This window comes from Diadema setosum, chromosome 14, assembly GCF_964275005.1.
Source record: "Diadema setosum chromosome 14, eeDiaSeto1, whole genome shotgun sequence".
Classification (NCBI taxonomy): Eukaryota; Metazoa; Echinodermata; class Echinoidea; order Diadematoida; family Diadematidae; genus Diadema; species Diadema setosum.
Window position 1 is genome coordinate 31,347,123 of NC_092698.1, and position 20,196 is coordinate 31,367,318.

A 20,196-nucleotide genomic window follows, 5' to 3' on the forward strand; every position below is an offset into this window, starting at 1 on the left:
CCTGAACTAACTTGCTGCAGAGCTACACTGTAATTATAATTGCTGTGTGTTTATGTTTTCTGTTTTGAACCAAACAGTACACTTTTACTTATATTCAGCAGGAGAACTTTACCCTCAAGGCTTACTTGTTTTTATATAAGGGAACTTTCATTAAAAAAAAAAAAAAACAATAGCACAGATATTTGTTTTGTGCGATTTTAAGTGGAAAAGTTGTTTCTTTTGATATCTGTAAATCCACCAACTTGTCGGGGGGTAATCATGCTGTTATAACTCTGGAAAAGTTTTATGTGAGAAAACAAAGATCGATTTCATGTAGAATACAAATCACAAGTTTTAAGCAGATTACATCGTGGTCATATAATCAAGATAGCTCATGGATGGCTCCCATATGATGTGATAGATATCTCACTGATGTTTAGATTCCAGGAATTTCTTCATACTTTTCACCAACTTTAAAATCTTTAATTGTGTATGCTGCATTTGTTTTCATGTCTTTCATTTGAAATCATATTCTCCTTGTGGTTACATTCTCCTTTAACCGTTATATCCTTTTTGCCTTGCCTGCATGACTGCATGTGTGCCTGTGTTTACATTGGGCCCTGAGTAGTTGTAGTCATGTTTGATGCATGCTTCTAATTTTGCCCATTTGCTTATCAGGAGAGCTTGATCAAACACTAGTGCCTGTGCATGTGTGCTTTAACAGAGATGGTTTAACTCTTCCAAAATTGTTTTCTTTGAAAGTTGAAAATGTGTTGGGTGGGTATTAACTATTAAAGTCTACTTACCTGGTTTCACAGCCTCAGTGTATGTAGAAAAAGAAATTCTGCAGAGGGAAGGTTGTCTGAGTAGTTGAATGACAATGCCTATAAATTCTCTCACTTACAGGAACGTGAGCGGAGAAAACAGCACATGCTCCTGGTCAGAGCCCTGGAGGCAAGAAAGAAGGCTGAGGTATTTATTGATCTATAGTAGTTTGTGAATATTCATATCTATTCCTTGTGTGCACCGTGTGTTTATGTGGACGAGGGGTCTGTGGTGTACATGTATGATGAAACTGATGCATAGATTTATCTTCATGTATTAGTCTAGAGTGAAGATTAACTACTACTATGCCACAGATTAAACTAAATATTTCTTGTCATGATAAGCAAGGTGAAGGTTGTCACCTGGATCAAAGGATCATTCCTAAATCATATTTTCCTCTCTTCAGTTACTGTTTAGTTTGGATTCTATTTGTTATGAAATGCTTTGCATGCTTTATATGTTGTGACCAATGTTGGCATAATAACTTAAGAGCTGTATTAAAGACAATAATATGTAAGTGAATTACATGTAGTTGATGATACAGCATGTCAAATACAAGTTTACTGAATCAATTTATTGCTTCATTCACTATGCGATAATACTCACAGTAGAGTTTGTCCGCACGGCTGAGCATCCACGTGGGTTTGTTTTCTCCGCTTTTTAATGGGAGACAAAGTATGTTTGTTTGACATGAAAGTATTGCATTGAATGTGATTTACATGATTCCTCACAGGAGAAGGAGAGGGAAAAGCAAGCCAAGAAGACCGAGAAACACCAGCGCCGGGAGCGCAGGATGCAGCAGAGGATGCTGGAGAGGGAGATGGCCAGAGAAATTAAGAAACCTGTGGAGGATATGAAACTGACTGCAGAAGCCCCAGTAAGACTTTTGTGGATCTACTAGTAAAGTGTGATGGCTAAATATGGGTTCTATTTTGTTTTGTTGTGTTTGTTTGTGGGGTTTTTTTCTTTTTAAGGAGAAAGGGGGTTGACAGGTGGTTGGAAAGATGAAGAGCAAATGAAATTTGGGAGGGGGATGGATGCAGATTTACAGGTGGTGGAAGGAAGCGAAGAAACTAAGAGAGAATGTCTGTGGGTTGACAAGACCTCGTATCTAAAAAATTGTGAATTTTCAGGAGAGCATATTCTACTTTTTCATGCAAATCAACAGCAGTTATGATGTCAAGTATACAATGTAGAATCATTGCTTTGAAATACATTTAAGATTGTTATGTTTTAAAACTGAAAATAGTTTTTTTGATATTTGAGATATGAGGTCTTTGTTACCCCTGGGATGACAAGGCTCTCAGAGCTTGATGATGATACACAAGGTAAATGGTGAATTGGTATAATTGAGGTTGATGGGTTGAGGAATGTGAAGTTGATGAAAATTGGAAGAACAGGTTAAGTGGTAGGGGGGATTGAGTCTTATAGATTGATTTCAAGTTAGCAGCAAAAAGATGATGGTGTTGTGGGTAGATGCAATCGAGATGCAGATGACTAAAATGTAGATGTGTTGGTATTCTTATAAAGTGATCTCTGAGTCTCTTATCAGATAAAGTGAAACTGGAAGTATTAGGATGTGCTGGTAGGAAAATAAATGCCATATCATGTGAACTTTTATAATTCATACATAAATGTGACGAGCAGAAATTTTATCCGCAGTGCACATGATACATCTGGGAAGAATTTAGCAAACAATTAGAAGAGAAACCTGTTTTATTTCTTAATCGTCTACAGGCCTTGCCAGAACTTGAGCGCCTGAAAGGTATCACCATCTCTGGAACAGCTTTAGCTGACTGCCTCATGGTCATAGAATTCCTCCATACATTCGGCGATGCCCTTGGTCTTGGTAAGAATCTTTTCTCTACTTCTGCATGCTCTGTTTGTTTTGTTTTGCTTTTTTCATATTGCTTGTTTCATGCACCCAAGATGTTTTGGTCTGAGAATATGACACATTTCTTACCAGTAAGAAAAGTGCAACATTTGAGATGACACAGCCAGTGTAATACATTTTGCAATGAATTTCAAGTTATTCGTCTAGCATCTACTCATTTCTCAACAGTACATCAGAGGAGATGACTTCCCATTATATAAGCAGCTTTTAATGCACGCCTTATCTTTAGTGATTGCACCAATGTAATTCAAGAAAAATTAAAACACTTCTTGAAGTAGTTGAATGTCCAGTAGAGATAGTGATAGAGATGGGAGCAGAAGGAGAGAGAGAGGGAGAGAGAGAGATGGAAGCAGGAGACAAAAGATTATAAAACGGGAGAAACATTTTGTGTTTCCTCATGCCATTTTTTCTCCTCGTTCCTAACTGTGTTCTCTTTTTCCCCTAATGATTACCCCACAGATGATGAGGATGACATCCCCACCATGCCTGTCCTCCAGGGAGCCCTCACTAATGAGGAGGAACACGTCCCTGCCCTTGTTACCTTGGCAATGAAGCTTGTCAACAGTGCAATGGAAGATCCCGGCCTGCCGGATGATGACAAAACACCAGATGTAAGTATCAATGGAGCGTGACAAAGAGAAACACGAACAAGCAGTCGGATGGCATCTGTTGTAACTTCCTGTGTAGGAAGATGCTGCTTCCATTCTTTTGCTGTTATGGTGATGGCTGTTTCCAGCTAAGAGGACAGCCAGTAGTATTGGGAGTGAGTCGGTGCTGTTCTTGAAGTTGTTTGTGTCATTGACCTGATGAGATGATGATATTGATGATGTGATGATATCGATAATGGTGATAATGATTTGATACTATTCTCAAGTAAGTATTATCTGTTTTCTGCTGAAGTGATGTTACAGTGTGATTTTCATGCTGATGGTGAAGATGATGACCGTTCTTGAATACGAATTGTTACTGATGATGGTGGTGATAGTGGTGATGATAATGAAGATGGTTATGTCGATAACGGTATTTTTCTTGCTCTTGCTTTACTACCGATGGTCCCCATGATTGCAGTAATTTTCCTCTTGATGTCTTTGTTACCATCACACTAAAAATTTCACAGAACAAATAAAGAGGAAAGATAAATGTTTCAAGGATATCAAAAATTTCAGGTGATGCAGCTAACCTTTCTCCTCCTGTCTCCTCTCCACCGACAGGCAATGACAGCTGGTGGCCAGCGTCTTCTAGAGATTGACGTCACTCAGGAGAACCTATCTGAAGTACTCAGCTGCTACCTCAAGGCAATGAAAGGAAACAACGATGAGGTACCCCCCCCCCCCTTCACTCATTTGACTTCTCTCCACTATAAACTGAAATATAAGTTTAGCTGTGTTGCTGATCACTTTAGAATCTTCTTTTTTTTTTTGGTTTATCAGCAACATGCATTGATCATTCACTCTTTTTTTGTGTGTATGCAAGGCTGAATGGTAAATACTTTGTAAACTGTAACCAAAGCAATTTTGGAGCCTTTCTCAAAGTTAAGGGAACTTACAAAGAGAAATTTCAAAGAAATGTTAATTTTCAACTTCAGAGGATGGTCACTTCATTTACTTTCTATGTGCCAGAAAAAACTATTATATTCACATTCTATTGTCTGATGTAATGTATATGTATCTTCAAGAGAAAGACATATTGTATGTTACATGTATGTTACCATATACCAACATACCACCTGTCTCCTATAAACCAATCAATGCCTCTGTTTTGACACAGCTTGCAGTCAAGCTGCAGACAGTGCCGTTCCTGGCCCTGAACCCCACCCACAAGGCCAGTATTCTGGGCTACCTGGTCAACCAGCTGGTCTGCAGTGACCGGGTTGTGGCCTGCATCGACAGTAGCATGGAAAATCTCTCCAACCTACGCCGGGACAAGTGGGTCGTTGAGGGCAAGATACGCAAGTAGGTCCCACCACATGATTTTTGTTGGTATCGTAGTGAACTTATGTGCTGTAAGTTCCTCTGCAATGGCATAAATTCCCATCAGTCTTTATCAGTTGATTTCTTGTGAAAATGATGTCAGATCTGTTTGTTTGTAAATTGATGAACATGATTGGTTCTCGTGGATTGGAGGCAAATACCCTAATTTAGGACAGATTGATCCATACACAAGGAAGTATGAAATCATGAAAGGCATTGGGATGTCTCAAATTGACCAAATAGAACACCAATGAAGTGTGATTGATTTACGAAACTGCTAAAATGTCTGGAGGGAAAGGATTTTGCAGAAATATGTTTATTTCTTTTTGTTGCATGTGTTCTCTCATGTACATGTCGGTTGTCACGTTTTGGCATCTTGTCATATCTCTAGGCTGTTTCCATCAGTTCCATGTCTGATTGTAAGTGCTCAAAATTTCTCTTGCAGATTACGAGTCCAACAGGAGAAGCGCTTTGGCAAGGCCAACGAGACTGCAAAGCGCAAACGGGGGCGCCCTCCCAAAAACCCCGAGGAGGAAGGTGAGGAGAAGGAAGAGGAGGAGAGCAAAGATGTTGCGGAGAAGGAACCAGAGGAAGGAGAGAAGGTGGAACAAGTGGTGGAAGCAGATGAATCCAAGGATGGAGATTCCATCGAAGATGATAAAGGGAAGGACAAGGATGGAAAGAGTCCGAGCAAAGAGCAGTTGGAAAAGAAGATTGAAAAATTAACCAAGGTTTGTTTTCGGTCCATATGTTTGAGTTAGGATGATTTTGATTCACACCTCAATGTTGTCAGAGCTGCAGATTATTCATGCATTGTAAAGGTACTGGATATTTTCAATTTGAGGCATTTCTCAGTGAGCTAGAGGAGAAGATGACATTGTATGTGGTCTTCAGTAAGTCATAATTTAAACAATTTTGTCATATATATTTCATTTCAGTAGATAATTATCTTCAATCATGTCCTTTCTCACTGTGGAATCTAGTGGTGTCATGTAGAAATGTGCACCTTTGTCAGGGGTACAATGTATCCTCACATGTCCTACCATGAAATGTACAATGTGTCCTAACGTAAATTGTATGTACTCACATGGAGTCTTCTTTGGTTTGATATTCAAAAATCATTGCAGCAACACGGCCAGTTCAGAAACAAGATATTTGATGCCTCCCACTCCCTGCGAGCGATGACCTTCGGCATGGATCGCTACAAGCGACGCTATTGGGTGCTGCCACACTCTGGGGGGATCCTAGTGGAAGGGATGGAAAGTGCTGCCCCAGAGGAGTATGAGGCAGAGCAGTCCGCTGTGGAAACAACAAACTCTGATGAGGCCAAAGAGCCAACTGATACCAAAGAAGACATTATAAAGTCTGAAAACCAAGACAGTACAGTGCCATCTGAACCTGCAATAAAACAAGAACAAGAAGTACCTAAGCAAATAAAAGAGGAGTGCGAAAGGACGCTTGAGTGCAAACAAGAAGTTAAGGATGAGAAAACCGAGGACCAGGCTTTAGATTTCAGTGCTAAGGCAGAGGATGCGATGCAGACCTCTGAAGAGAGTGAAAAGCAGCAGCAAGTAGCGGAGGATGCAAAGCATGCCGAGGATCAGAGTGAGACAAAGATGGAGTTTTGCAATGGAGCGAGCGAGAGCAAGGAGGAGAGAAGTGAGGAGAATCTCTTCCTCCAGAAACCTGATTCCTCAGTGTACATGGGTGTCTTCCAGAGCAAGGCAGTAACGGAGGAGGAGGAGAGGTCCTCGGAGAATGGAAGGGACAGAATAATAGATGTTGTGCAGGATATTGTAGAGGATATTGTTAGGGGTGTCCTGGACAAAGAAGAGATATGTGAGAAAAACAACTCCCAAGAGAATGGTGACTGCAAGGACAGTGCGGACAGGAGAGAAGGTACGAATGAAACCTCCTCTGAGGACAAAGCTGACCTAAAGCCAGGGTTTGTAAACCTGGAAGGATTCGTTCCACGCTCAGAGACTAAATCACCACTGATCAAGCCATACAATGGAGGTGAGCTCATCACCGCGGATCAGCTGGGCAAGCTGCCAACTTCCAAGCTCAACGGTGTATCCGACTCAGCCAACACCTGGTTCAGCATTCTCCCCCGCCTTCCCTGCGACGAGAACTCTATCACCAAACCTGAGAGTGACACGCAGGAGGGCACGTCCCGGTCGGAGGCTGCCACCTCCCAGTCACTGACCGACGTCAGCCAGGTGACGGCCGCTGCCACTGCCGCCACCGCATTTCCGGCGGCGTTTACCTTCAACCCCTACATCTACCACGTGCCGATCCCACTGATGCCTGTCAGCCAGATGAATTCCTTCCTGGGTGCCTACGCCTTCCCCCAGATGGCCATCCCGATGCAGCCGGTGGGGCCCACCATGAACGAGCCCCAGGAGGAGTCCCAGCACTCCCTCAGTCTGGAGTCCATCTCTCAACCAACCTTCAAGCAGGAGAAGTCGGAGGAGACGGAGGAGGAGGAGGAGGGAAACCGCGCCATCCAGCAGATGAAAGCTGTCCTAGCTAAGATCGAGGCAACCAAAGTGGAACCCATCCCGAAGGGTGAGCATCGTCTCCATGAGAGAGCAGGGAAATAATTTGTTCTCAGAAAATAATCTTGCGCCCATGTAAACTTCTTTTTTTATTCAGTTTGCTCTCAATTTTGCCTTCGAAAAATGTTGTCCTCTGTAAAATTTGAGTGAAGGAGTAAAGTAGAAACATGAAGATCTTTCAGCAAAATATTCATCTGTTCTCGTGAGTCTGTTGGTAAATGGGTAAGATGAGCTCCATTTACACCCTGTATGAAGTTTACAGAGACTCCAACCCCAAGCACCTTCTGATCGGGAGATTCTCCCGCCTGAAACCCCTAGCAAATGGGAGACTCCAATTTGATGTGTGCGAAGCGCACATCATGAGCGCGAAGTTCTTTGCGGCCGGGGTCCAGGGCCTGGAAGCTCTAGGGTTCTAGATGCTCTCTTGTACTATCTAAGGCTTATTTTTCAACATACAATGATATTAAGTAAGAAATCATTTCAAGCTGGAGACACAGAGCCAGGGCGGGAGAAATTAAATCTCAAGCGGGAGAACGGGAGATTTTGCAAAAATGGGCTTTCGGCGGGAGATCTCCCGTCGAAAACGGGAGAGTTGGAGTCTCTGAGCTTAGAATGTCAGGCATGAAGTTATCCTTATCTGTGTTTGTGATTTTTTTTTTGTGTGTAGGTTTCCGGCACGGCTGGTGGTTTGTGACGGATGCTGAGCAGATTGCTGAGATTTCCCGCTGTGCGTACCCCCGGGGCATTCGGGAGCGCAGTCTGCAGAAGGCGCTTCAGAAATATGACGAGTTCTGCAGCAAGGCGTGCACCAAGGGACTGCACAAAAGTAAGTTGATGACTGTAGGCAGCATATGTACCTGGGATACAGTGATACTCGTGTGTCATTTATTTGGTTCTGCTCATATCATGAAAGGGCTTGCTTCTATACGATGTAGATGTCTGTATCTTTATTATGGATATGGTTCCGGACATGCACCCAACATAGAACCAACAAACGCATGTAAGCCAGACTCCTTTGATGTATACAACAGAAATCGTTGAAGTGGATAACTCATTGCTAGGTTCTCAGTGAAAAAAAAAAATAAAAAAAAAAAAATCCATTTATATGAGTGCATTAGCATACCAGCCCACAATAAAGAGTCTTGAATTTAGAAATATGAGAGTGTGGATAAACTTAAAACCTCAGCAAGTAAACCTTGATCTGAGACTTTGAACTGCACTTGTCTTCACCCCAACCCAGCCCTGAAGATGCCTGAGAACCCTGCTATTAAGGAGACCGGTTATGTCATCCCAGACCCTCCACACAACTGGAACGAGGAGCTGGCCTTTGCCATTGAGAAGGAAATGATCATGGTGATAGAAAACATGGAGGACAAACTTGCAGCGGGATGTATGCAAGTCAAGGTGAGTCCCCTAGCCTCCTGTAAAGCCTCCTAGAAGGAATGGTACAAAGTGGAGAAAACAAACACAGAAAGTGGAACAGAAGAAAGAGAATTATGGATATATGGTTTTAAGAAGTGGTGGTGAAAAGATCTGCACATCAGCGGGAAAAGGAAATTGTTCTAAATTCAGGCATGAGATTATTTTTTTCCCCAAATTATGATTGGTAGATCCATTCATGGTCTACTTCAACAAGCAGGCATTACTGAAGTCTTTGTGCCACTTCTTTTCTCTAGAGATTGCAGAGCTTTGAGCGAGACACACACAAAAAAAAACAGGAAAGTGGTACCAGTAACTATGAAGTATATGGGACTGTTCAGTAAAGAAAGTGAAGGATAAGATGTGGGGAAAATTTATGCTGCTCATGACGTGTGTGTTTCCCCTCTTTTGCCAACCTTCCACTATCATTTTCACCTGAATCACATTCAGGGCTGGGTCTTGCCTGAGAAGGGGACGGATAGCCCGGAGCTGGAGTCGTGCCAGGCTGCAAAGGATGCTGGGATTGACCTGGTGGACTTTGCCATCCAGAGATTGCAGAGCTTTGAGCGAGGTATTGAGAGGAGGTACCTGAAACCACCCCTGGGATTCAGGTAAGGATTGTGACTTCAGGTTTTATGTCCTCTTTTGAAAGGTCTTTTTTTAGTATCATCATGCAAGGATTGACATGTCGAAGGACAAGTTCACAAACATGGATGTAGATATGTCAATCCCTTCTTGTAGAAGGCTTTTGTGAACCCGTATGATTGAGTATATTGTATATTTATTTTTCTGTACTGTCTAATCTTTTGTTTTTCCAAAAGAGGCAGCATTTCTGCATGCTCAGGGATGAGGGTCAGAACTTATTTTAAGAGTTCCTGTGACACTTTAGCCTTTGTCCCCAATGACCCAATGTGAGGCTGTGAAATATACTTTAAGCTCTATCAAAGGGCCAATTTGCCAACATTATACTTTCAAAGAATCATGTCACCAACCACAAAGCACTTGCAGCACAGTTTTTGAAATTCTCATATTATATCTAGTGTCGATATAGTGTTGTTAATGAGAAGAAAAGTAGCTTTGGTCAAACCAAGAGCAACTGTCATTTTCCTTCCTGTGCATGTTTAGTTGTGCAGTCTTTTATCATCTAGTCATGAAAGTTTTTCTTAGCCTTGATGCACCATAATTTTTTTGTGTCCATATACTTGTAATGAAAAGGTATGAAAATGACAAGCTTTCATCACAATGTCCTGTCTGTTTTTGTTCTACAGGGACTACACAACTTTCTCAGTAGATGCTGCAATAAGGTATTTGCTCACTCCCCCCCCCCCCTCCCATTTGCTCTTGTAACAATTTTCAAGATTTGCCTACCTCAAACATTTCTCAGCATGCTCTTCAGTAGGCAAAGTCAGATGATTAATGGCAACTAAGGCCTTCAATATCGAGCATCATGAGAATATTACATCAAGCAGTTGGAAACTGATTGAGAAGGGTTTCCTGCTTGTTTTTAGCCTCCACTTTTAATATGATAGAAGAGCTCCCCCCCCCCCCCAAACAGTTACACAACTGTCTGACATTTTTGGTGGATACAACTCTCTTGAGACTCTGCTGACCCTGCTCATCTCTGGTTCATCTCCATAGATTTTATTGTATACTGCTTATGTATTTAGATAAATCTTTTTGTAAATGTCTACAACAGTTGTTCGTTGATAAGTCAGATTTGTATATTATGATGCTAATGTTAAGATCTCAAAAGTGTCAATCAATAGGGCTGTGACTAAACTAACTTTCTTTTGCCTCTGTAAAACCAAATTTCTTTCCCAGTCTTGTTAGGTGTATTTACAGTGGTATTGAATCTGTTTTGTGCATTGCTTTTGTAAAACAGCAAAGAGGAAAAGAAGAGGGAGAAGGAGAGAAAAGAGCGAGAGCGGCTGGAGAGGGACAGACGAGAAAAGCTTCGGGAGGAGGCGAGGCTCAAACGGGACCAGGAGGAATACCAGATGAGGGTGGCCCTCCAGACGGGAGTCAACCCAGTGGCAGGTGGAGAGGAGGATGGCAGAGAGGATGCAGGAACCGGAAACGGGGATGTGGATGCGGATGCAGATGGACAGAAAGAGGAGGAGAAGAACAATGAGAGTGGGGAAGTGGCGGAGAGGAACAGTGATGAAACCCCGATGGAAGGTGTGGAGGACGAGACTAAGAAGCTTGTGGTTGACGAGGTCCCCACCGAAGCATCCAAAGAGACCCCGTCCTCCAGCAAAGAGGAGGAGGAGAACGCGGAGGAGAAGGTTGATGAGGAGGAGAAGAAGGAAGATGAGAAGAGCATCCATGACGAGCTGGACGAAGAGGAGGGCGATGGGTTCATCCGCTCGGACATCCCGCGTGGTATGTCTCGCTGGAGGCGGGCTGTTGCCGACTGCTCCTCCGCCGCTCAACTCTACATTTGCATCAACCTCCTTGACAGGTGTATAGCGTGGGACAAGTCCATCATGAAAGCTGTGAGTCTACCAGAGATGCAGAAAGCTGTCTTCTTCCTTACCCCTTGTCTCTGTATGATGTGCCTTGTCATTCACACATTGATTATGATGATGATGATGATGATGATGATGATGATTATGGTGATGATGATTATGGTGATGATGATGATAACGATGATGGACGGACTTCTGGGAATGATGGCAACAAAATAAAATCAAACATCAATCAGAGAGAATTCTGTTTAGTCTCATTAGAGGGTAGATTTGGACAAAAAGTAGAGGCCAATTCGTAAAGTTTTAAGTGATATCAAAATATTAAGTGAAATGCCTACTCCAATGTTACTTTGATGTATTTTGGGTTAGCTACCGAATTTTTGAAAAGAAAATTGTAATACCTGTATGTAAAAACCAAAGGGAGAGTTGTGAAATGATGGCATCATTGCCTTATCGCATTTGCATACTTTTTCTATTTCTCATTTAAGTGAAACGCTTCACAGTTCACTTAAGTTTATTTCAAATCTTTGTAGTTAAAGTCAACTATAATAAAGAGTCACCCTCCACTTTGCAGTGGAATTGACATTAACATTGTTATCTGGTTTGGTTTGAATTCAAAGAATATACTGTAGACAATTGGCCATCATAAAGCATTATCTTAATCTCAAATAGACATTGGATATTATAGTTAGAGATAATGTCTCACCACATGAACTCACAATATGTATGTTCTGAGAAGAAAAGCTACTGCCCTAAAACAGATAACATGTCAGAATGCTGGAGGTTTGATAGTGTACAAAAAGAGGTCATAGTTAGTGGTGGAGTATGGGGAAAAAATAAAAACAAAAGCACACACACAAAAAAAAATAAGCAGTGACTTTCTGTTTGCCAAGCAAGAAGAATTCTTGATTCATACTGTGACATTATCAAACTGAAAGAAAATGAGAGGAACCATATTTTCTCTACCATGAAAAGCAGTGACAAAGAGGGTTTATTTCTTGTAATTTCACAAGGTTAGGTCAGTTCAGGCATGTTCACACATAAGCATAATACATGCTTACTACATTTGCATGATTCCTTGTAGAAATAGCTCAAAGTTGTTATATGTTTTTTTTATCAAGAAAGAGTAGCAGTGCCAAGAAGTCACGTTCCAAACTGCCAGGATGCCATGGCGATCCTCAGAACTATTTTACTTTGCTCTTAAAATAGTTGTATATGTTCTAGCTCAAATTGTGGTTGGTTTCTTTGCCATTATTTTTGTCTTTTCTTTGTCAAATTGTTCATCTGTCATTGGTGTAGTCAGCATTCTTTGAAATACATGTAGCAGTCAAAAGTTTGGTAGAGTGGTAGTCGGCATCTATAGGCATCATTTTTTGTTTTTGTATGTATTCCGTCTCCCGTAGTTCCTTTTGACCATCGTTACAAATGATCTTTGTGTAGTTGTTGATTGCGAGAGGGTGGTAAATAGTGATCATTCCCTCAAGCCTCTTGCCACAAGATGCTTGATCCATACATTTGTAATGTGAGTTGCTTTCTGTGCCTGAAAAGCCAGACATTTAATGCGGAGTGGTTAAAATGCAAAGTCAGTCAACAATTCTGTTATCACAACGAATATTTACACTCACATCCCTACAGTGTTTTCATCTAGTGAGTAGTATTTCTTTCCTTTTTTTCCCCCAGTGCATGAGTTTTTTTTTTTTTCTTTTAATCCATGATCACTTTACTTTACATAATGAATTAGTTGTGTAGACTTTGGCGCCCAGCCTGATTGACCACCCCTCCCTCCCTCCTTCCCTTGCATGCAGTGTTGTAAGGTGTGTCGGCGCTCCTGCGATGAGGCTAAACTGCTACTGTGCGACTGGTGCGACCGAGGCTACCATTTGTATTGCCTCACTCCCAAATTATCTGAGGTGCCAGAGGGTGACTGGTTTTGCGACAATTGCGTCCAAAAGGTAGAGCCATCGTCACTGACGAGGAGAAAAGACCACAAACTTGTATCAAGTGGGAAGATATAAGAGCTTTACAGAGGGATGAGATACAATCCAAGATGCCTTGGCGCATTTGGAATTTAGTAGAGTTTGAAATCATTTCTACGCATTTTTTGTTTTAACTTTTTTGAAGTTTTTCGTTTTTCAACCAAGACAAGGTAACCTATGGCAACACTAACAGTAAGACAAGAAATAAAAATTACTTTGAAACTTTATCCTCTCTTTATTCATTTGTTTGTTTTTTATTCATTTTTTTTTTCTCTATAGCTTTAGTAGAAATATTGAAAAGCCAGGTTAAGTGTGTACTTCTTATACATCAAAGTTTGAGTCTAATGCCAGTCTATACTCCTCTGGTGTGAACCAACAGTTTTCAGTTGGTTTGCAATTTTCATTTCGAGTGATTAACTCCTCTAATTTTTTCCAAGACTAACATTCCCCTAGTGCTAAACATGCAAAACATGCCAAAATGAAGAATGGACAGAATTTCACAGATAAAGAATGAAGTGAGGATGGTTCTTATTGACTTCAGCCACCACCTTACCTTTGACCTCTAACCTGTCAATACACTGTCTATTTTGCTATGTCATCCTATCTACACATGCTAACCTTTGACCTGTGCCTGCTGTTTACTACTCCATTGTAGTTTCAGTCTCGTGTAGTACTCATTTCAGTAGTAGTAGAATCTTTGATCATTCATTAGGACATTAGTTGGCTTTGCCTTGGTTGTACTCATGCTTTTTTCCATAACCACATCGCAAATACATTGTGAGTTTGTGTATGGAGACGTATCATGTTATTCTTATCCCAGCTAATACTTCTTGTAATGCATTCGAAGCCTTTTTTATTGCAGCCAGGAGCTAGTAAATTTTCTGATTAGGTTTTATCTCTGTTGGTCATATTATCTGAGTTCTCTATTGAGAAGCGTATGATATACAGTGTATACTGATACTGTGTATGTATGTACATGTTTTCATGGGCGGTTTAGGAGGGTGTTACCTCTGTAAACTGTGCACAGCGTTAAGGGAGACCTGAATGATTTTCAGACATTTGAACATCTCTAAATTAATTGCTTATACTGGATACAGAGTTTCAGAATTTATAGTGATTGGGATGAGGGATAAGAATGTTTTTCAAAATTTATCACAAATCACAATGAACGAGGATGATGACATAGCAGCTTCACATAAGAAAGCACAATTGGATGCTCAGTTGTGAGCCTCCTATGTCATCACCCTTGTTTAGTGAAATATGTCTTGTGTTTTTCGGAGTGTTGGTTTATCTGTACTAGGACCACAATAAATTCTACAAATCTGTAAATGGCATTATTGATTTATGTATAGAATGATGTGAAATTATAAGAATCATCTGGAATGTCCCTTTAACACCCTTTGATGAAAATTTTCATGTGTACTGTTGTAGTTTGTTAAGAGAGTGTGTAGTTTTATGGTGTATCAAGTAACAACTGTCTCAAAGTCTATGAGTGTGCCAGAGATTTTTTTTTTTTTACTCTAAAAAGGCCAGCAAATAGATATGCACATGGAGGGGAGATGATGTAAAGTTGAAATGCATTACAGTGGCAGATTACATTCTCTATCTTTGCCTCATGGCATGTCATTGGGATCCGGGGCCGTCATGTCAAATTGGTTTGTTGGGAGGGGGATAGCAGACTATATTGACTGAACTAAAGCACATACTAACAAAATGTATCAGTCAAAAAATATCACATTCCAAATACCTCTAAGTTCTTGACCATACTAAGTGTAAACGTAAAACAAACCAAAACTCTCATAATTAACAATCAATCATGAGAGTTTTTTTTTTTTTTTTTTTTTTTTAGGGTGAAGGTATTGTGTAATGGTACCAAGTATCCTGTATGTATCTACACCATACTAACGTATCAGTAATGAGCTCAAATTTATGGTAATCCACACCCTCAATCAACATTTTTCATTCTTTAATCATCTTGATTTCTCCCATAATGTAGGCCAAGAAGAAGACCCCTACAGACAAGAAAAAGAAGAGCAAGTCCAAGAAATCTGAGTCGGGTCGCAACACTCCTGTCATGGATGGGGCAAGTAGCCCTGCTCCCTCTCGAGACGACACTGACAAGAAGTCCGAGAAGAAGTCAGAAAAGAAGTCGGACAAGAAGTCAGACAAGAAGTCGGACAAGAAATCTTCCAAGAAGTCTTCAATACCCAAAGAGTTAATGCCCTGCAAGTAAGTTGATGATGGGAACTTGCTGCTTAGCATTCCCATAAAAAAAAGAAAAGTCTGCCGCAGATCTCTGGCAGACTTGACGCAGGTCTGCGGCATACTTTTTAGTCTGCGGCAAGAGTGGGTCTAGGGCAATTACCCCCTGGGCAATTACCCCGCACCCTTCCCCTGGCCCTAATCCTAATCCTAATCCTAATCCTGAACCTAACCCTAACCCTAACCTAAACTCCTAACCCTAAACCTAACCCTAACCCTAATCTTTACTCTTACCTTACCCCTAACCAGTATTTGGCCGGGGGGTAATTGCCCTCCGGGGGTAATTGCCCGGATACGCTTCCGCTTACTTGCTGCAGCCCTGATAATTCGTGCATACTTGCCGATGTAGGTTAAACCCTACTCCTTATCCAGCTCTTATAAAGAGTCATGCATACATACATTTTTTCTTTCTGTACTGTACTCCACGATCGCGAATTTAACCACTCGCAAAATAATTAGGGAGTCCCGATTCGCGAAAGCGAAAAATTAGACTCGCTATGTACATGGCATATACAATACTGCATGTAATACCATGATAGTAGAGTTGATTTGCGGTCTGTTGTTCAGTCACTTGAATGTATACTGTACAGGTCTTCTTTAAGCAGACACACTAACCTGACATGTGATACTACTCCAAACCTGTTTTGCTGTTTGTCAACTTGCAGGCAAATACTGATTGAGATTGAGAAAGAGGATGACTCGTGGCCATTTATGGCACCGGTCAACACTAAGCAGATCCCCCAGTACCGCAAGGTCATCAAACAACCCATGGACTTTGGCACGATGAAGACGAAGCTAAGAGAGGGAAAGTGAGTTGACCACCTCTTGTCATTTTCCCTCCTCATTCTCATCCACTCTCTTAAGCTATTGTATGTCGATATGATTATATCCCATACAACAAATAAATTCAATTCTTTGTAGATCTGTGTGCAATCAAATCTGTCATAGCAGTCAGGGGTGTAAAGCAACCGTCTTCTCATAATGGGCACAAAATTTTCCTGCTGCAAAATTCCTGTGTAGAAGTAGTCATGCACATCGACCACCAGATGTAACTCCTTGATTGGCCAGTGTTGGCCATTATCTTTGTGGCTGTTAGCATGATTTGTTATAATGATGTACCAGCTTGTACACTTTACAGGGATAACATGTATGTGCTGTTTCTTATTGGCAAAGGGGCTTTAACGGGATAGTAAAATTTCAGTTGAGATGAGGTTTCAGGTTACCAACTTGTTTTGCAAAATTTTCATCAAATAAACTGATAAAATCCTCTTAGGAGTGTATGCTCTTTAACATTTCATAAAGTGGTTTCAAAGTATCTCACAAAAAGTTAAAAGCGGAATTCTCATCTCAACCAATACTACACCATCCCTTTAACTCTTTGTCTCCGACTTGAAATGATTCCTCATGGACTTGATATAGCTCCTGTGAGGGATGGGTTTATAAGAATGTTCACAATCACATCCTTCATTTTGCCATTCCTCTCAAAGTGTGTAGCTCCATTTCTCAGGCAGTCATCATGATATTTTGTTTTTTTTTCCTGCCCTCTGTCGCCACTAGGTACAAGATGCTGGAAGAATTTGCTGCAGACGCCCGACTAATCTTTGATAACTGCGAGACATTCAACGAAGATGAGTCAGAAGTTGGTCGAGCGGGACATGCCATGCGGTCGTTCTTTGAAACGCGCTGGATGGAAATCACGGAAGCATCGTAACATTTGCAAGCAGACGTCGCGACAGTCGATAATTGTAACAACAAAACTTTTTGCAATGTCCTCCATTTAGCAGCAAGCAGAAGACAAAATGAATTTCTACAGATGTATTTGGTAATAATTTAAGATAATTATTTTGGATAATATATGCTCATTATGTCATTGTATTCAGTGTTTCAATTCTTTTTCCTCTGAACCTCGATGAAGATATTGTGCTTTTGTGTCAAAACAATCAAACGAATGTGTACAGTTGCTGATGTAGTGATCGTTTTCGGTAGATCAGTAGAGTGTAGTTAGTGTCTAAGTTGCAGCTGCCTTTGTCAAACTTTTGTGTTCCCTCTCCTCGTATCTTCCTTGAAAGAAATTAAAAACTATATGTTGTTTAAGTACAGGCTTCAATCTAGGAATTCGGCACGGCGTGGTTAAGCCAGCATGGAGCATCGCTGTATTATCCTACCTCACTGTTTTAGAGCAACAGGGCATAAGTATCGTATCACAATGTCCCACAAGCATGTTAGCTGGCCAAAGCTGGTACCAATGTAGACCAGGTGTCTCAGATGATGCGGATGAATATAAAGTACTCTTAGAAGATGTTCAAATAAGTTTCTTGTGTCCTCGTATGTCCTATGCATAATGCAGTGAGTATGATGCCGTCATATTTTTTTTTTTTTTTGTCATTCAAATTTGAGATGTATTGTGGCACATTTTATGCAAGATCGTTTGAGAATCATGATGAAGTGATATATTGCTACACATGGATGAAGATGGGGGGGGGGGGGGGGTGTTTTTTTCTCACACTCTTCCCAGACTAGGGCATTGATGTTTTGAATTGTCAAGAGTACGGGACAGCGTTGAACTGAGCTGGATTGGTCCTGTTTACCAGAGTGCTCCTCCCAGAAAGTTGAAACTTTTCCAAACATCCTTAAAAACTCTGTATTTGCCCCTCTTGGTCGTTCTGTGTGTGTGTGGGTTGTCATGCGTCGTAGAAGTCTGCCATTGCGCCATCGTGCTGTGTAAACGTTGAGAAGGACCTTGCTTCATGGTTTGCGGCAAGCCTACCAATGCGTATTTATTTATTCGATATTGCCTGGTAGTAGTTTGTGCACAGAAATATTTATTTGCAATTCCATTAAGCCAGATTGGAATCTGATATACCTGTGCTCAAAACAAAAGAAGTAATCTTATCTGTCTTTATGTGCTGGAGTGAGAAAATCAATAATTGAGGTAGGCATTTATTGCCTGCTGTTATTTGGTTAGTTTCAAAGTATATGTCAGATTTATTTGTGTTTTTTTTTTTCCTCTCTCCCCCCCCCCCTTTTTTTTTTTCTAAGAATGTGGAGAATTTGATTCAGGTCATAATCAGTCGAATATGTGATTTATGATTACTCTGTGTGCGTAGGTGAGTAAGTGTGTGTGTGTGTGTGTGTGTGTGTGTGTGTGTAGAAGGATACCTGTGCATGTAATGTAATGTTTATGTGTGTTTGTGTGTGAGAGAGAGAGCTTTTGTATGCATGGGTGTGTTTGGATAGGTGGGTGGTTGTACGGCCCAACATATATCAGATCGTTGTGATAATCAAAGGTATCTACTAAATGTCACTTGCATCGTGTAGCGTCACTTGAAGAAGGCAAATCCAAGAATACCTAATATTTGCACACCTTTCGTATACAGTAGGCTTCACAGCTGTGACACGAAGTCACACGTAGTACAAGTTTAGTGGGTGGGGGCTATTTTTGAAAGTCTGTTGGGATGTACCAGCAGCATATAAGCTGTGAGACACTGCTTTGCTGTTTGTTAAACTAATACGTTTGATGTGTATGCCACAAACTTGGACAATGCTCTACTACAGAGCCTTACGTGCAGAGATGGCAGACGGAGCCAAATAAAAGCACTCTTGTAGGTACTTGTTCTATTCAGTGGCCTTTCATCAGATGTGGGTTAGTCTTTCATTATTTCTGTGTCTCTCTAAAAATAAAACCCGGCAGAAAGATACAATGAAGACATTTAAAAGAAACTTGTTGGCATCTCCATTTTGTAGCTTCCTTTTGTCCTTTCTCTTCCTGTCAACATTGAAAAAAAAAATAGAAACAAACAAAAAAATCAGATATCTTTATTCTCATATAAGAGAAATATAAATAGTACTTTGTGAGTAGTAAGAGCCATCTGTGATATGGCGATTTAGTGAATTTGACTTGACAATAATGATGCTTAAACATTGGACCAAGTATTCCTTGTAATATACTGCACATATCATGTGAGATATACAGAATTGTGTCTTGTGTAGCTAAGTCGAATAGAGGTGAAGTTTTTTTTTTTTTTTTTTTTTTCTGTGCATGAATGTTTGGATGCATCGTTTTAGATTCATGTGACTGTTTTTCGGTGGGTTAAAAAAAAAAAAAAAAAAAAGAGAGAAGAAAGATGTAACTAGTGTTGTGGAGAATAAAATGCCAGTGATGTGCACTTTGTAAAGAATTGTTCAAAGGCAGTTCGGTACAATGTACATTCTCTGTCAGACTGTGTTTGACCTCATGAAAGATACTATTATTGTTTACTTGTATAAGGGCATTGAACTTCCCCCGAAGTCGTAGATTCAAAAATTCAGAGGATCTGATTAGTGAGCAAGAAATCTAGTACAGGAATGACCAATTGGTCAGGAGCTGGTTCACAGTGGAAAACTTTGTGCAGATGGAGAACTGTTTGAATTGTCTTTTTGTTTTAAGGAAGAAAGAAACGAATAAAGAGAAGGAATATTTTGGAAAAGATGCTCAATTGTAATGTAAGAGATTGTAGTAAAAATCTCTCTAGTTTTTGGTGTGCATACAACAACTTTTGTGGCATAGATAACTTTTAAGTTGTGCAATTCTAGCCAATTGGAGGCCTCTTTCAATAAGCTGATAGTAAAAAAAAAATCAACAACAGGCCTTTAACATGTACGATACAGTGTTTACTATGAAGAGCATAAATCTTCATCTATTCTTGATGTCTTCGTGAATGATGTACCATCTTTGTACAGAATGTCGTGTAAGTTAAATGGAAAGAAAAATGTAAGTTATTTTTTTCTCTTCTGTAGATGTGGATATGACAAAGTGGCAACCAGGATCTCTTTGCAGTGGTCCAACCATGAGAAAAATGATGTAAT

At 40.6% G+C, this 20,196-nt stretch overlaps 1 protein-coding gene across 1 annotated transcript in view; it reads left to right on the top strand.

The window, feature by feature from the left end:
* LOC140238159 (bromodomain adjacent to zinc finger domain protein 2B-like) overlaps positions 1 to 17,813 on the top strand; it is a 115,441-nt gene extending 97,628 nt beyond the window's left edge. Inside the window, exons 18-34 of the mRNA XM_072318098.1 lie at positions 886 to 951; positions 1,538 to 1,681; positions 2,542 to 2,653; positions 3,158 to 3,309; positions 3,910 to 4,017; positions 4,466 to 4,650; positions 5,114 to 5,399; positions 5,796 to 7,236; positions 7,894 to 8,052; positions 8,467 to 8,630; positions 9,096 to 9,256; positions 9,914 to 9,949; positions 10,528 to 11,140; positions 12,919 to 13,065; positions 15,086 to 15,318; positions 16,017 to 16,160; positions 16,909 to 17,813. Of these exons, the coding sequence (XP_072174199.1) occupies positions 886 to 951; positions 1,538 to 1,681; positions 2,542 to 2,653; positions 3,158 to 3,309; positions 3,910 to 4,017; positions 4,466 to 4,650; positions 5,114 to 5,399; positions 5,796 to 7,236; positions 7,894 to 8,052; positions 8,467 to 8,630; positions 9,096 to 9,256; positions 9,914 to 9,949; positions 10,528 to 11,140; positions 12,919 to 13,065; positions 15,086 to 15,318; positions 16,017 to 16,160; positions 16,909 to 17,062 (4,305 nt within the window). The 3' untranslated portion in view covers positions 17,063 to 17,813. The remainder of the gene's footprint in view (positions 1 to 885; positions 952 to 1,537; positions 1,682 to 2,541; positions 2,654 to 3,157; positions 3,310 to 3,909; positions 4,018 to 4,465; positions 4,651 to 5,113; positions 5,400 to 5,795; positions 7,237 to 7,893; positions 8,053 to 8,466; positions 8,631 to 9,095; positions 9,257 to 9,913; positions 9,950 to 10,527; positions 11,141 to 12,918; positions 13,066 to 15,085; positions 15,319 to 16,016; positions 16,161 to 16,908) is intronic.
* The last annotated feature ends 2,383 nt before the right edge of the window (positions 17,814 to 20,196 follow it).